The following is a 15,783-nucleotide window of genomic DNA, read 5'->3' on the forward strand; positions in this document are numbered from 1 at the left end:
TGGCCCCACCCACCACACCTCACCCCTCCCAGGAGTCTCCATGTGAACCATTTTCGATGGAAGTAAGTGGAGGGTCTGTGCGGAGGCTCTGGGAGGGGGAAAACCAGGCCTTCTGGCAGTCCAGAAACAGGCCTGTTTCCGGCTTCTGGAGGGCCTCCAGAGCCCAGAGGAGGCCATTTTCGTCCTTCCAAAGGCCCGGGCAAAAAACGGCCTTCCTGGAAAAACCAAAAGTGGCAGAATGGGCCTGTTTCTACTTTCTGGTGGGCATCCAGAGGCTGGGGAGAGGCCTCTGGACCCTTGGGAGGGTGAAAATGGCCTCCCTCGGGCTCTGGAGCCCACCGGAAACCGAAAACTGGAAGTTCCTATAGGCTCCACCCGCCATGGCCACGGCCACCCAGCAACCGGGCAGCGAACTGGTTGCTGGGATTTTTGAATCCCTTCCCTGCTTACAACCATTTATTTAGTAAACGTTTGACGTTAGAACGGCGCTGAAAAAAAACGAGCATTTTTCATACTTACGACCCAGTGGTCACATGATCAAATGTCAACTCATCAATCATTCCTATGCCTGTTTCCAAGTTGACATTATAAAGAGGGAGGGGAAAGGCCTGAGGGAGCAGTGTGGCAGGTGAAGGCCAGAAGCACATTCCACGCTTATCTTGCGGAGATTGTAGCCTAGGCTACTGGATCTTCTGCCTGCAAAAATCTTTCTTTGGAGAACGTGATTGAATGACACCCAGCCCGTGAACGTGTTTCGTTGGAGAAACTGATATATGACAAACTCAGAGGGTTGGGGGGGGAAATAGGGTCGTAGGTGATAGTAATGATAGTAAATTACGTGTCTCAAGAATTGGCTTCATAGGGGTTAGTGCCGGACACGTTGCTCCTAATAAATCTTTTGAATTCTTTTAAAGCTTGGCTCGAAGCCCTTGATTTAATTAGGGCAATTGTCAAGACCCTGACATCAAAATCATAACTATGGCAAAGAAAGTGTCATAATGTGGGGCAAACTTTACTTAACCATGGTCTCACTTCATGTCAGAAATTTTGGGCTCCATTATGGTCGTAAGTCAAGGACTAACCAGTCACATAACCACGAGAATCCTCCCTCTGTCGGAATTTCAAATCTGGGTTGTAACTACTCTACACATAATTGTAAGATATGTGGACTTCAACTCCCAGAATTCCCCAATCAGCATGCTCCACCTAACGATGTTGTGTCATCCTAAAAAACATCACTTCTCTCTCCCCACCCCTCTTTCTTTCTCTCCCTCTTTCTCTTCCAGCCATACAGAGTGTGCTTTGTGGAGCCAATGCCTTGATACCCACTCACACAGGGGCAGTGGGCTCTGCCAAGGTTGTGCTACATGAAAATGGGACATGGGAATACCAGGTAGGTGTTCTGATCTAGGCTTCCCCCAAAAAGAACTAAGCAGACTTTTTGTCCCCGCAAAACTCCTTTTATTAAATGAAGGTGAATTTCTTGCATTCACCTTCAGCCAAAGGCCTGGCAAACAGTCTTTCAAGGGTCTAATTACAAGCACAGACCTTATCTAGCCTGGAGTGCTGCCAAGTAAATATGTTCAAACGCAGTGCTGACAAGGAAGGACTCAGGCACAGAGTCCCTGAGATGCACAAACAGATCTTCACAATGCTGCAACGAACGGAATTGTTTCCTGCAAAAGCCCCCTCCCCTTTTGCTCCTCTTTTAATCCCTATGGGAGGGGTCATTCACAATTCACCTGTGGCCTTACTCCCACATTGACCCTGAGTTCTTAATTGTTCCTTCCCTTTGGCAGCTCTGTGCATGCGCAGGCTGGGAACCGGCTCCAGCTGCTCCCCTGCCTCACTGCTATCTGACTCTGAAGGCAGCTGATAACTGCCAGCCTTTGCCCCGGCCCCATCTCTGCCTCTGACGCAGAGCCCTCGCCCGAGCCTTTCTCAGCCTCCAGGTCTGGCCCAGGTTCCTCCCCAACCTCTTCACTGTCTGACACTGCTGCCAGCTCCGCTAGCCACTGTCGAGCCGCAACACTAGGAGGCAACTTTTGCTGGCATGGCTCATAGCTTGCACTTGAGATCGTAGCAGGAGAGCACAATTTTGGCCTCACAATTGTGTACAGCTCCTAAACACCTTGTTGGAAGTCCCTGATGATGCTATACTGCATGCAGGCAATCCTCCACTTACAGCCATTCACTTGGTGGCTTTGAAGTTATAACGGCACTGAAAAAAAAGGACTTATGGCCGTTTTTCAGTCGTATGACCATTGCAAGCATCCCTATGGTCACATGATCAAAATGTGGACACTTGGTTCATATTTATGGTGGTTGCGGTGTCCCGAGATCATATGATCATCTTTTGTGACCTTGTGACCTCCTGGGACGCTGCAATGGTTGTAAGTGTAAGGAAAGGGTGATAGGTTTATTTACTTATTTAGAAAATTTATATTGCTGCCTATTCGCCCATGGAGACTCAAGGCGGCTTACACGAATATAAAAACAGCATATATAAAAAATAAAACTAATAATAGAAGAAAATAAGCAAATTATCAATTAATTAAATGATATAATGCGTTACTGTTTCCAATGCATTTGTAACTTCGAATAGTCACTAAATAAACCATTGCAAGTTGGAGACTATCTGTACTCCATTAGAATTGGGGACGCTGTCATCGGGACACAGCAGGGAAGAAAGCTGCTGCCAACTTTGGCAAGTTTGTGTTTTGTTGTGAACAGATGGGGAAAAGTATATTAACACGAGAAATATCAAGGTCAATGAAGCAACGGATGGAAACTATCAAGGAGAGAAGCAACCTAGAATTAAGAAGGAATTTCCTGAGAGGGAGAACAATTAAGCAGTGGAACAATTTTGCCTCCAGAAGTTGTGAATGCTCCAACAACTGGAAGTTTTTAAGAAGAGATTGGACAACCATTTGTATGAAATGGCTCAGGGTCTCCTGTCTGAGCAGGAGGTTAGACTAGAATAGAAGTATCAAACTCAAGGCCCATGGGCCGCATACAGCCCGCAGGCTGCTTAAATTTGGCATATGGGACCTGCCTGGAAATAGCAAAGGACCGGCCCATAGTACCTGTGATGACCCAGGGTGGGATACAAAACAAACACAGTCACAGAAAACAGATGGAGTCTCTTATTCCTTCACTTTGCTTCCAAGCTCTGAATAGTCTTGACGGAAGAAAAAAAACTCCCACACAAACAGTTACAAGAAGAAGGAAAAAAGCAACATAAACCATGCAAGATGAGGGCTGGAGGACGTCCACAGATAACACACACTGGGAAGGACGCCAAACTCAGAGAGGAACCATAAACTAGAGATATTTCCATGCTTTGTTTCCAGCGTTCGCCCGTATGCATGTCCGTCCTCTTATTCTGTTGTCACAGCTGCAGCCCATGAAGAGGATCAAGGCCCTCTCCTCCCGAATAGACCACGTCTCTCCCTTATCCTCTCCTCCCAGCGTGCCCTAGGATGGAGAGGGGATGGACCTGGGTCCTCGTCTGTCTGCCCTTCCCCAGCCTCTTCCCCAACCTCCAGAGCCACACTTCTCCTCCCTGTCGCTGTTCCTCCTCTCCCTCAGAGTCAGTCTCCACCAGGGGCATGACGGTGCCTCTGGCAGCCATAATGGGGCACGAGGGAGTTGCATGCAGCTCCTCCCCCAAATGCCCCGTTTTCAGCCTGGATAGCCTCCTGTGGCACTCTGCCAGCCAAAATGGAGTGTGGGAGCCCCTGGCAAAGTGCTGCAGGAGGCCATCCAGGCTGAAAACAGGGTACAGGTGGGCACACATGACCCCCCCACACACACACACACCCTGTTTTGACTGGCAGGGTGCTGCAGGAGATGTCCTTCCTGTCTCCCCCCACCTGGCCGGCCCACAGCAGAGAAGTCCGATGCTGATCCGGCCCTCAAAGAAATCCAGAAATCTCTGGACTAAAAGATCTCCGAGGTCCCTTTCCAACTCTCTTATCCTGTGATTGTGTTATTCTCTCGGTTCTTTCTGACATTCTTTTATTCTGTTATTCGGTTTAATGTGGCTTTGAACATTCCTTTGGGACAATCTTCTGTCTAGATCCAGGTAGCCGGAACAGGAAGCGAGGTGATTGGCGTCACCTTGGAAACCAAACCCCGCCGAAGAAATAAACGCAGCATTTTGTATGACATGACCCACAGCTACAGGGATGGCATGGTGAGCGTTGGCTGGCAGAAGGGTGGGTGGTCTTGGGGATTGGAGACAGGCAGCCAGCTTGGTGCAGCAAACGTCAGAAAATGTGTGAAATGCATTGTTCCTCTTTGCCCGCTCTTGGAATTCACTCGACAAAAACAACAACAATAACAACCCAAGCCGTGTACATTTGATTCTCTCTCGTGCCATCTTTGTTATTTTCAGGCCAGTGGCTCCTGGACACAAGCCAGCGGGCGTGATGCTCACATGCTGCTGCAGAACGAGCTCTTCTTAAATGTCGCCACCAAGGACTTTGAGGATGGAGAATTGCGTGGACAGATAAACTCCATGCTCTACAACGGACACTTGGCCCGTTATGAAGGTACTCGTACACAAAGTGTGTGAAATTGCTGAGCCAGATAATGTGGGGCAGGGGAGGGCAAACTTGGCAACTTCAATAAGACTTGTGGCCTTCAACTCCCAGAATTCCTCAGCCAGATTATACTGAGTAATTCTGGGAGTTGAAGTCCACAACAGGGGTCCCCTCCTGCCATTTGCTGGCCCAGTTCTCTCCCTGACTCAGGCCTCCAAGCCACAAAGATGGGGACCACTGGTCCACAAGACTGGGCAACTTTAAGACTTATGGACTTCAACTCCCAGAATTCCTCAGCCAGCCATACTGACTGAGGAATTCTGGGAGTTGAAGTCCACAAGTCTTATTAAAGTCCACAACAGGAGCCCCCAACCTCTGGGCCGCAGCCCACTACTAGGCCTTGGCCTAGTCAGAATTGGGCTGCACAAGTGACTGGGCTGATCGTGTGAACGTACACATGATGCTCAATTTGCCCATGTGGCAGGCAGGAGGGCAATCACACAGGTGCGTGCCAGCCCACTGCTCATGCAAGTTGAGCTGCGCGCATGAGGCCTGGCTTGACACTTGCGCAAGAGCTGCATGCACACGCATGCCCACACCAGCCCACAGCTCACACGGCACAGTTCTCTTATCCACCCCGGGCCTCCAAGCCGCAAAGATTAATTTAAAGGGCTTCCTTGGTGCTCTCTGAGCTTGCTTGTTTTCTTGCAGACATTTCATGACCCAACTAGGGAACATCATCAGTGCTAGTAAGGGAGTGCAGCTTGTTGTCAGTTTATATTCTGGTGGCTTGCCTGTCTGTGTGGGTGTGGATTTTTTTGGTTGGGTTGTTTACTAAGGGCTCTTTGGGAGTTTCTGGACTGGGGTATTGCTTACTTGATTGTTTATCTGAAGTTAACCTTGGAGTTAATCTATGCTGATCTGGCTTTTGATCACTGGTGGAGGGGTGCTGTAGTATTTTTCTCTTTGGGGCTGGTTGACTGCCTCCTTTGCATAGTCTGTAGATGTTGTTGATATCTATGTGTCTGCTGATGGCTGATCTATTTTATTTTTATTTAGTATTTATTTTATTTGTTTGTCAAACATGTACAAGATAACAAGTATGAACAGAAACGAGGACAAAGGGAATAAATACAGACAAACGGGGAGAGTAAGGCAGGGACGGCATGCCCCCTTTAAGGACGTCTTAAGAATGGGGCGAGGTCCACCGTAGACAGTTTGAGGCTGTAACAACAGAGTCGCGTAGGACGTTCCAGGTGTTGACCACTCCGTGGCTGAAGTCGTATTTTCTGCAATCGAGTTTGGAGCGGTTCACCTTGAGTTCGTATTGGTTGTTTTGCCCGTGTATTGTTGTGGTTGAAGCTGGAGTAGTCATTGTCAGGCAAGACATTGTAGCAGACAATTTTGTGTATTGTGCTTAAATTGGACCGCAGGTGGCGCAGTTCCAGATTGTCCGAGCCCAAAATTTCAAGCCTGGAGGCCTAGGGAATTCTATTGTAAGTGGAGGAGTGGAGTACTTTTCTCGAGAAATATCTCTCAACCCACTCAATTGTGTCAATGTCCAATATACAGTGCGGGTTGCAGGTAGACGAGCTGTATTCAAGGATTGGTCTGGCAAAGGTTTTGTATGCCCTAGTTAGCAATTCAATGTTACCGGAGAAGAAGCTTCCCAAAATAATATGATAAAATAATTTGTCAGAGCACCAGGCTTCTAGAAATTCCTGGGGGTTTTTTTTTTTGGACTTGGCCTGGTCTAGGAATGTCACATTTTTCCAATTGAAACTATGGTTGATTCTGTCTATGTGTTGAGAAAGCCACCAGAACATAAACTTGACAGCAAACAGCACTCCTTACTAGCACTGATGGTGTTACCTAGTTGGGTAATGAAACGTCTGCAAGAAAACAAGCATGCTCAGAGAGCACCAAGGACCCTTCATGTCAACCCTGATATTCTCCTTTATGGGTAAAGGGCTTCTGATATGCTGCAGTCAGGCCTGGACAGTATGGCAAGTGGCTAAAGGATTGCGGGAGGTGGAATACAAAGCGTTGGGTGCCTTCCCTTGTTCATAAGACCACAAACCGGCACTCGGGAATAGATCACTGGTGTGTCTTTCGTCCTGTAGAATTTCCCATACTTCTGGCCGGCCAATTTGTATCCCCTGTGGTGCACACGGGCTCTGCTGGACACGCCTGGGTGTCCTTGGATGGTCACTGCCATCTGCACTATGAAATCGTGGTGGCCGGCCTGGGCAGGGCAGACGATGGCACCGTGAGCGCTCACCTGCATGGTTTTGCCGAACTGGGAGAGATTCACGAGACCAGCCTCCCCGAGCACAGGAGGCTGCTGAGAAGTTTCTATGGCGCGGAGGTAAGTGGTTTAGAGGCCCCCTTTTGGCTGGAAATGTGTTGTCCTGCTGTCTGTCTGTTTATCAGTCTATCCATGTATCCCTCTTTCTCTATCTCTCCATGTCTCTCTTTCTGTGTGCGTCTATCTATCTATCTATATCTATCTATCTATCCATCTTTCTATCTATCTCTCTCTCCTTGTCTCTCAGTCCCTCCCTCCATCTCTGACAGTCTGCCTGTCTGCTTTCTATTTCTCTATCTCTATGTCTCTCAGTCCCTCCTTCTCTATCTATCTATCTATCTATCTATCTATCTATCTATCTATCTATTTCTCTGTCTATCTATTTCTCTATCTCATTATCTCTACCTCTGTCTCTCAGTCCCTGCCTCCCTTCCTCCTTCCCTCTCTCTCTCATTATCTCTGTCTCTTAGTCCGTCCGTCCCTCCGTCCCTCCGTCCCTATCTATCTTTCTATCATCTATTTCTCTCTCTCATTATCTCTCTCTCTCTCTCTGTCCCTGTCTGTCTGTCTGTCTCCCTATCTATCCATCCATCCATCCATCCATCCATCCATCCATCCATCTATCATCTATCTATCCATCTATTTATCTCTCTCGTTATCTTTCTATCTCTCTGTCTCTCAGTCCCTGTCTCCCTCCCTTCCTCCATATCTATCTATCTATCTATCTATCTATCTATCTATCTATCTATCTATCTATCTATTTCTCTATTTCATTATCTCTTTCTCTCTGTCCCTCCCTCTCTCCAACACAATGCATCTAATTATCTGCTCTCAGTTTAACGTTGTGCCAGCTTAATTTTTTTCAGAGAGCTCCTTCTCGGTAGGCAGCCCAAGGAAAGAACGGGTAAGGCCAGCATGGAACCTATGAACAATTTGCCTGAGCTTGTTCCATTTTTTCCTGCGTTTGGAAATTAAGCTTGCTGTGTCTTTTGCCAGAGGTTCACTGAACACCCACTCTGGGGAATGGCCGCATAGACTCAGAATAAATTATTCCTATTATTCCCCCTCTCTCTTAGCCCAGCCCACCTCACAAGGTTGTTGCTACGAGGGAAATAGGAAGGGGTTTTATTGGTCTGTTTGCTGCCATCCATTATTTCTTGTCTGGCCTTCAGGTACCTTGGAAAATAGCTTGACCCACTTCCTCCTCTCTGTGGCAGCCCCTCAAATATTGGAAGACTGCTATCCTGTCTCCCCTGGTCCTTCTCTTCACTGGACTAGCCAGGCCTAGTTCCTGTAACATATTCTTCATATGTTTTAGCCTCCAGTCCCCTCATCATCCTGGTTGCTCTTCTCTGCACTTTTTCCTAGAGTCTCAACCTCTTTTTTTTATAGTGTGGCGACCAAAACTGGATGCAGTATTCCGGGTTGTAAGTTGAGAATTCGCTGCATCCTGTCCTGGAACTCTGTTGAGGTACTTGTCTTTCCTTCTTAGGCCCAGGGAGTAGTGAAGGACCTGGACGCAGAGCTGCTTCGGCACTTAGCTCAAGGCACAGCCTTCCTGCAAGTCAGCACCAAAGCGAACCCCCAAGGAGAGATCCGAGGGAAGGTACGTCTGCTATTTTAGCTCTAAAACAGGTTTCTCCAACCTTGGCAACTTTACGATGTGTGGACTTCAACTCCCAGAATTCCTCAGCCGGCATATGCATATGCCGGCTGAGGAAATTCTAAGAGTTGAAGTCCACACGTCGTAAAGTTGCCAAGGTTGGAGACCCTCTGCTCTAAAAGACTCTGATTTCCCAACCAGGCTTCTCATGGCTCCCTGGATGCCGTTTGAGCATGTGAAGAGTGATTTCTCCCCACCCCCCTTCTTCTTCTTAGGTTGTAACCATAGATGGTCCCCAAAAACACCTGGGATTAGGGAGGGATGGTTTCAGGTCAAAGAAAACCCCCTTCCTCCCTGCAGCGATGCACCAATTAGAAAATAATCATTGGCGATTTCCAGGTGTTGATTTTAAACTACAGGTGGGGGGGTTGAGAAGAAATATAGAAGTAGTGTCCAAATATTTGAAGGGTCGTCATGCAGGAGATTTACCTTCTGCTGCCTCAAAGAGCGGGACCAGAATTAATGAATCATTAATTATATATAGCAGGGGTGTCAAACTCATTTTCATTGAGGGCAGCATCAGGGTTATGTTTGACTTTGGCGTGGCCAGGGGGCGTGGCCAGGGGGCGTGGCCAGCTCAAAGTCCCATTTTCAGCTGTCACTGCCTCCTGCAGCCCTCTGACAGTGGAAATGGAGCTGGGGGCTGGGGTGCATGCAGCCCTCCTGAGCTCCATTTTCACTAGAAGAAGCACCATCGCTAATTCCAGGGTGGTCCAGCAGGTCAGATCTAAGCACCCCGTGGACCAGATGCAGCCCATGGGCCTTGAGTTTGACACCCCTGAATTATAGGGAAGGAGATTCAGGCTAAGCAGTGGAAGACTTACTGTAGCACCTCCAGTGTCAACTCATAAAATATTTCTATGGTCTTGTTAGAGTTGCCAACAGAAAGGGAGGAGGGAGCAATGCGGTAGCTTGCAAAACCGAAACTGCATTCCATCAATGTTTTCAAAGAAAGTAACTAGGTGACTGAAGTTTCTACCGCACAAAATTCTACCCGGAGAGTATGATGGATGACTCTTGGCTATGGATGTGTCCCATTGGAGAATATGAATTACGATACACCCAGGGGGTGGAGGGAAAACCAGGGTCAAGGGTGACAAGGAATGATGTGTCTCAAAAGTCGGCTACACTCAGGTAGTGACAGACATGTTAACTCTCAATAAATCCTTTTGAAGTTTTGGAAGTTTGGCTTGAGATTCATGGACTTAAATGGGGGTAACTGCCAGAATCCTGACATCCAGTGATGGAGCAGCCACAACTTCTGGAGGCAAAAATATTTTTTTATTTATTTTAAATAATTAAATTGAATTGTTAAATTGTCCCTCGGTGAGTTGGCCATGTTGTGTTGGCCACAGCAAGTTGGCTGCAGTGAGTTGTCCCATTCCAGACCAAAACTGGATGCAGTATTCCAAGAGTGGTCTTACCAAGGTGTTATAAAGAATAGAATAGAATAGAATAGAATAGAATAGAATAGGGTAGGGTAGGGTAGGGTAGGGTAGGGTAGGGTAGGGTAGGGTAGGGTAGGGTAGGGTAGGGTAGGGTAGGGTAGGGTAGAGTAGAATAGAATAGAATAGAATAGAATAGAATAATTTATTGGCCAAGTGATTAGACACACAAGGAATTTGTCTTAGTGCATTTGCTCTCAGTGTAAATAAAACCAAAGATGCATTCATCAAGAATCATAAGGTATAAATAACACTTAATAATAGTCATAGGGTACAATAAGCAATCAAATCCTACTAGGAAACAGTAAAAAAAAATCATAATGTAAAGTAGCGAACACTTCACGTGATCTTGAGTTTATCCCTCTCTTAATGCAACCAAGGATTGTGTTGGCTTTTTTGACAACTGCCGCACACTGCTAGCTCATATTTAAGTGATTGTCTACTAGGGTTCCAAGACCTCACAGGACTCTCACAGTAACTGCTATTGAGCCAGGTTTCGCCTAATCTGTTCCTGTACATGTGATATTTCTTGCCTAAATGTAAAAACTTACTTTTCTCTACATTGAATTTCATTTTGTTGGATAGGGCCCGGTGTTCATGTCTGTTCATGTGATCTTGATTCTATCCCTCGGTTAATGCAACCAAGGATTACATTGGCTTTTTTTTTGGCTGGGGGTGAGGTGGGGGTTGGGGGCTTTTCTAATCTAAATGTTGAAACTAGAATGCAAAAAGAAAACGGAAGGTAGAGCTGAGTTTTTGAATAAATCTGTGCCAGGATAGATTCACAAACTTCTTCCTTTCAAGGAAGCGATGTGGGCACAGTTTGAAAAATCAGGTGGAAAAGCCCCTCTAAACTGACAAGAATTGAAGTCACGCGCAGGGAGAGGATTTCAAAAATTACCCTTTTTCTCAGCTAGAAGGGAACGTTTAGAAGCGTGGCAAGATGCCAAGGAAAGCTATGTGCCAAAATCTTAAACTCCACATTGTTTGCGTTCCTAATCGCTGCAAGGAGAAGCATTTGCTTGCTCCCTAGACAGATGGAAATTCCGCGCGTGAAGCTTTTCTTGGCATGGAAATGAAACAATGAGAAATGCTGCCTTGATGAAGATGGATGTTTGCATAACAGTGAATGACATAGAAAGTTTGCAGGGGGGTAGGACGAGTAGAGCAGCCTGTCCTTTCTTAGCTAGAAAAATAAGAGGAATTGCCGTAATCGATAATACGTATCTTTGTATCTTGTTTTTTCAAAAATTTGCTTCCATCCCTCACATGCTCCAAATAAGTTGTTTGTTTAAAGTTCAGAAATAGGGGTTAGCTGACTGTCTACATACTAGAAGAGGAAAAATAACTAGAGCGCTGTTTCTCAAATTCATCCACTTCAAGAAGTACGGACTTCAACACCCAGAATTCCCCAGTCAGCAAAGCTATTTGCTTAGGGGCAGTGAATCTATGCACTACTAAAGAGTCATAATATTAATTCTATTTCATTTTAATTCTGTGAAAACGCCATGGCAGCATTCGGCTCACCCTGTCTGGGCTTGGAAGTTAACCCGGCATGGGCCTGATTAATATTTGGATGTCAAAACACCCGGAAATGCCAATTCTTGGAGTGAAACTGGGCAGTCATTCCACATCAGCATCAGAAAAAGATGACAAGCAGGCCATTTTCATGCTATGGCCAGGAAAAACAGCCTGGCTGGCTTCACGTTGGCCAGCAGAATTTGAGTTCGCTTTCCATGAAATGAAATTAGCAATAGCACTAGGATTTAGACTTCACAGTGCTTTTACAGCCCTCTCTGAGGGGTTGTACAGAGTCAGCCTATTTGCCCCCAACAATCTGGGTCCTCGTTTTACCGACCTCGGAAGGATGGAAGGCTGAGTCAACCTTGAGCCGGTCAGGATCAAACTCCTGGCAGTGAGCAGTGAGTTAGCCCTCAATACTACCTTCTAACCAACTATGCCACTTAGGTTTCTGTTCCCATTTGGGGGGATATTTTTGCAAGCATGTTACTCGGAAGGTAACTCTGCTCCCACTTAAGCTTCTGGCTTTGATATAGAGATGCTGAGAATCCAGGGATTCCTCCTTGGCATAGAACTAGTTGGAGTAGACTAGTTGGAGTAAACTACTCCTAGGACTGGCTGCAAGGGAATGCTAATCCCTTGTAGCTACTCCTAGTTTACTTTTTTCTGCCTCTCCTTCACCTGCCATGTCCGGGGTCCTTGATGGAAGGGGATACTGATGCTAAACTGATCAAGAACTTAATGTGAACCTAGTGTGGAAGATGTGAGGCAGAAAATATTGTCACGATATTTGACCAAAAGGCAAATCATTTTTTGGCTGCCCTTCCTTCCCCTCTTCCTTCTCCACCTCCTCCTCCTCCTCCTCCTCTTCCTCCTTTTCTTCTCTTCCTCCTCCCTCTTCCACCTCTTCTTCCTCCTCCTCCTGCTACCCAAACAGAGTCTCTCCATGGCTGGGATGTTTGCAAAGGCAGACTTTTGCCTGCCATGCACCTTATCTGGGCTCAAGGCCAACATTGCCAGCAGCTTCCCAGAAACCCTGTTTGGCTGGAAGGCGGCAGAATCCGCTTGGCATCCGATCACAGTGCCAGGACGTGTTTTCTCTTCAGTGGTTGCCGAGTGGTTGCGAAGATTGAAAGGAACTAAGTCTTTCTTGCTGGCAGTTCTGCAGGAAAATGATTTATTAATCTATTTGCTGGATAATATCCCTTGCCTGTCCCTCCAAGCAGGTGACTTTCACAAACCTCTCTTTCCAACGTTGTCTTCCCAACCACAAATGCACGAAGGAGCTTTGAGTTGAAAAGGAGAAACTGGAAGCTCAAATTCCAGTGTTTGGCTTTTGCAGGTGCAAGAGTGCAGCGGAAAGGCCTGTCACTGACCTGGGGGGTACCGATAGTCCTCAACATACAACTTCCTGTGTTGCCCCCAGTTCAGGTCTGAGCAGGGGTGGGCGCTTGGGGTTCGCAGGGGTTCGGGAGAACCCCTAGCTAAGATTCTGCACAGTTTGGAGAACTGACAAATCCCACTCCTGGCTGGCCCCGCCCACCCCTCCCTTCCCCTCCCCTCCCAGGAGTCCCCATGTGGCCCTTTTGGATGCAGGTAAGCACAGGGCCCGTGTGGAGGCTCAGGGAGGATGAAAAACGGGCCTCCGGAGCCCAGGGAGGCCATTTTTGCCCTCCTGGAGGCTCGAGGAAAGCCTTCTGAGCCCGGGGAGGGCAAAAATGCCCTCCCTGCTGTGGTGCAGGAGGCCGACTAGGCCACGCCCACCATGGCCAGGCCCACCCAGCCACCAGGCAGAGAACCCATTGCTAAAATTTTTGAATCCCAGCCCTGGGTCTGAGGTCAATGAAGGACATCAGACACAAAGTGCCGGTTTTGTTTCCTTTTATTGAAGCGCTCCAAGAAAATGGCTCCTGGCCAAAATGCCAAGGGCTCCGAACAATAGAAGAAAGAAAGCTTCATACATTTTTCCCTAAAGCAGATGAAGGGATCAGGCAGGGTATATAAGAAATATCCTCTAATAAACAGTTTTTCTATTGGTCTCTAGCCATCCCTATTCCTAAACCTTGGCTAATGTCTCCAAGCTTGGCAACTTTAAGCCTTGGCAGACTTCAACTCCCAGAATGGCTGAATTCAACTCCCAGAATGGCTGGGGAATTCTGGGAGTTGAAGTCCGCCAAGGCTTAAAATTGCCCAGGTTGGAGACCCCTGATCTAATACACGTTCTATTTGCTCCAGGCCACCTCTCTTCCTGACTTCTAGCTGAGCTATGCAAGATACCTAATTCTTTGTTACTTTTATCAGCTTCTTAATCACCCAGAATTGTTATAAGCTTTAACACGTGTGCATGTTCCCTGTGAATAAGCATTCTTTGTTCTTGCCAGACAGACCCCACAATTACAGGCTTCCTGGTTTTCTTTCAAGTTTTGTGTGTTTTCATGACCTTGCTTTCTTTTAGCCGACAACCTATCGGTCTGTTTTGAACCTTCGACTGAACCCCTGCACCCAATTGGCTGCCATTATTGGAACGGGACAGGCTTGAATTAACACAATTCTTCCCGCTTCAGTCCATCTCTTCCACAGGCCTCTCGGCCTTCCTGTTCAACTTGAGTGGGTGAAGACCCAAGGATGGAGGCCATGATACTTATCACATAGGCACGGGGGCATCTCTGCTATTTATTTAATTCAGCGTGTCTCAACCTTGGCAACTTTTCAGATTCTCCTGACTGGGGAATCCCGGGAGTTGCAAGTCCATTCATCTTCACATTGCCAAGTTTGAAAACACCGCTTTAGATTTTTAGAGCCAGTTGTCTTTCAGGTAGATTGGATGGCAAGCAGGGGTGGGCTTTTACCAGTTTGGTCCCCGGTTTGGGCAAACCTGTAGCTAGTTCTATGGCCGGTTCCGGTGAACCGGCAAACTCCAACCCTGGTTGGCCCCACCCACCCCACCTCGCCCTTCCCAGGAGTCTCCACGTGGCTCGTTTTGGATGCCGGGTAAGTTGCAGGGCCTGCGTGGAGGCTCAGGGTGGGCGAAAAATGGGCCTCCCAGAGGCTCCAGAAGGCCAGAAATGGGCCTGTTTTCAGCTTCCAGAGGGCCTCCGGACTCTGGGAAGGCTGTTTTCGCCCTCCCGGAGGCTCAAGGAAAGCCTCCAGAGCCCGGGGAGAGCAAAAACACCTCCCTACCTCTCCCCTCCCCTCCCAGAAGTCCCCATGTGGCCCTTTTGGATGCAGGTAAGCACAGGGCCTGTGTGGAGGCTCAGGAAGGCTGGGAAACAGGCCTGTTTCCAGCTTCCAAAGAGCCTCCGGAGCCCAGGGAGGCCATTTTTGCCCTCCCGGAGGCTCGAGGAAAGCCTCCGGAGCCCAGGGAGAGCAAAAACACCCCCCTTGCCATGGTGCAGGAGGCTGACTAGGCCACGCCTACCATGGCCACACCCACCCAGCAACCGGGTAGAGAACCAGCTACTAAAATTCTTGAAGCCTACCCTGTAATGGGAAGTCTCATCAGTCGGATGTGTTAAGCTTGATTTCTCTTTCTTTCGGTTCCTAGATGGGCCTACTCTTGTCCAGTTGCTCACTTGTTCAATCACCACTGTCCTTCCAGGTTCACATTCCCAACCAATGCAGGGCAGGGGTCCTCCGGATGGCCTCTGAGAACCCAGAGGAGGAACCTGCTGGAGTACCAAGGCCCAGGGACCCAAAAGAGTGGAAGAAAGACCCCAACACCTGCTTTTTTGAAGGTCAACACCAGCCGCATGGCTCCCGCTGGGCTCCGAACTACGACAAGAAATGTTCTATATGCATCTGTCAGGTAGGTGGGCAGACAGTGGAAAAAGCAATTGTTGTTTTCTGGAAGAATTGAAGCATCCAGTTAGAAAGAAGGTAATTTTATGTTTGGGTTCCCATCTATGCTGATATAGGAGTTTGTTGTTGCTGCTGTTGTTGTTGGTTTGTAATTTTGCACAATAAATCAGATGTCAGCCATATTTTACTTGGAAGCGTCAAGGCTACCACATTTAGTGCCTGGGAATTTGGGAGGGGGAATTTAGTAGAGAGGTGGGAAATTAGACTCAACAACATTCCTTTCTCAGAAAGTCAAGGACATGTTACCCTGCACCTGGAGAGGAGTATCTGGAGCAGTGGTTGCCAAGCGGTGAGCTCACTCTTTTGGGCCACGAAAGCAGCGGCCCAGGGGAAGCTCGCTCTTTTTGGCCACAAAAGAAGTAGGCCGGGGGTCAGGCGAGGCGTGCGGGGGAGGGGAAATTAGGACACCCCTCGAAAAGACGGCTTAGCTGTTTCTCAGGG

General features: G+C 47.8%; 1 protein-coding gene across 1 annotated transcript in view; it reads left to right on the top strand.

The window, feature by feature from the left end:
• Positions 1-15,783, top strand: part of CHRD (chordin) — a 57,354-nt gene that overhangs the window by 27,636 nt on the left and 13,935 nt on the right. The window contains exons 12-17 of the mRNA XM_087933570.1: positions 1,287-1,393; positions 4,082-4,198; positions 4,400-4,556; positions 6,671-6,915; positions 8,348-8,461; positions 15,083-15,289. Coding sequence (XP_087789696.1) covers positions 1,287-1,393; positions 4,082-4,198; positions 4,400-4,556; positions 6,671-6,915; positions 8,348-8,461; positions 15,083-15,289 — 947 coding nt within the window. The remainder of the gene's footprint in view (positions 1-1,286; positions 1,394-4,081; positions 4,199-4,399; positions 4,557-6,670; positions 6,916-8,347; positions 8,462-15,082; positions 15,290-15,783) is intronic.

The sequence above is a fragment of the Pseudonaja textilis genome, chromosome 4, assembly GCF_049901715.1.
Source record: "Pseudonaja textilis isolate UNSWEBS1 chromosome 4, rPseTex1.2, whole genome shotgun sequence".
NCBI lineage: Eukaryota > Metazoa > Chordata > Lepidosauria > Squamata > Elapidae > Pseudonaja > Pseudonaja textilis.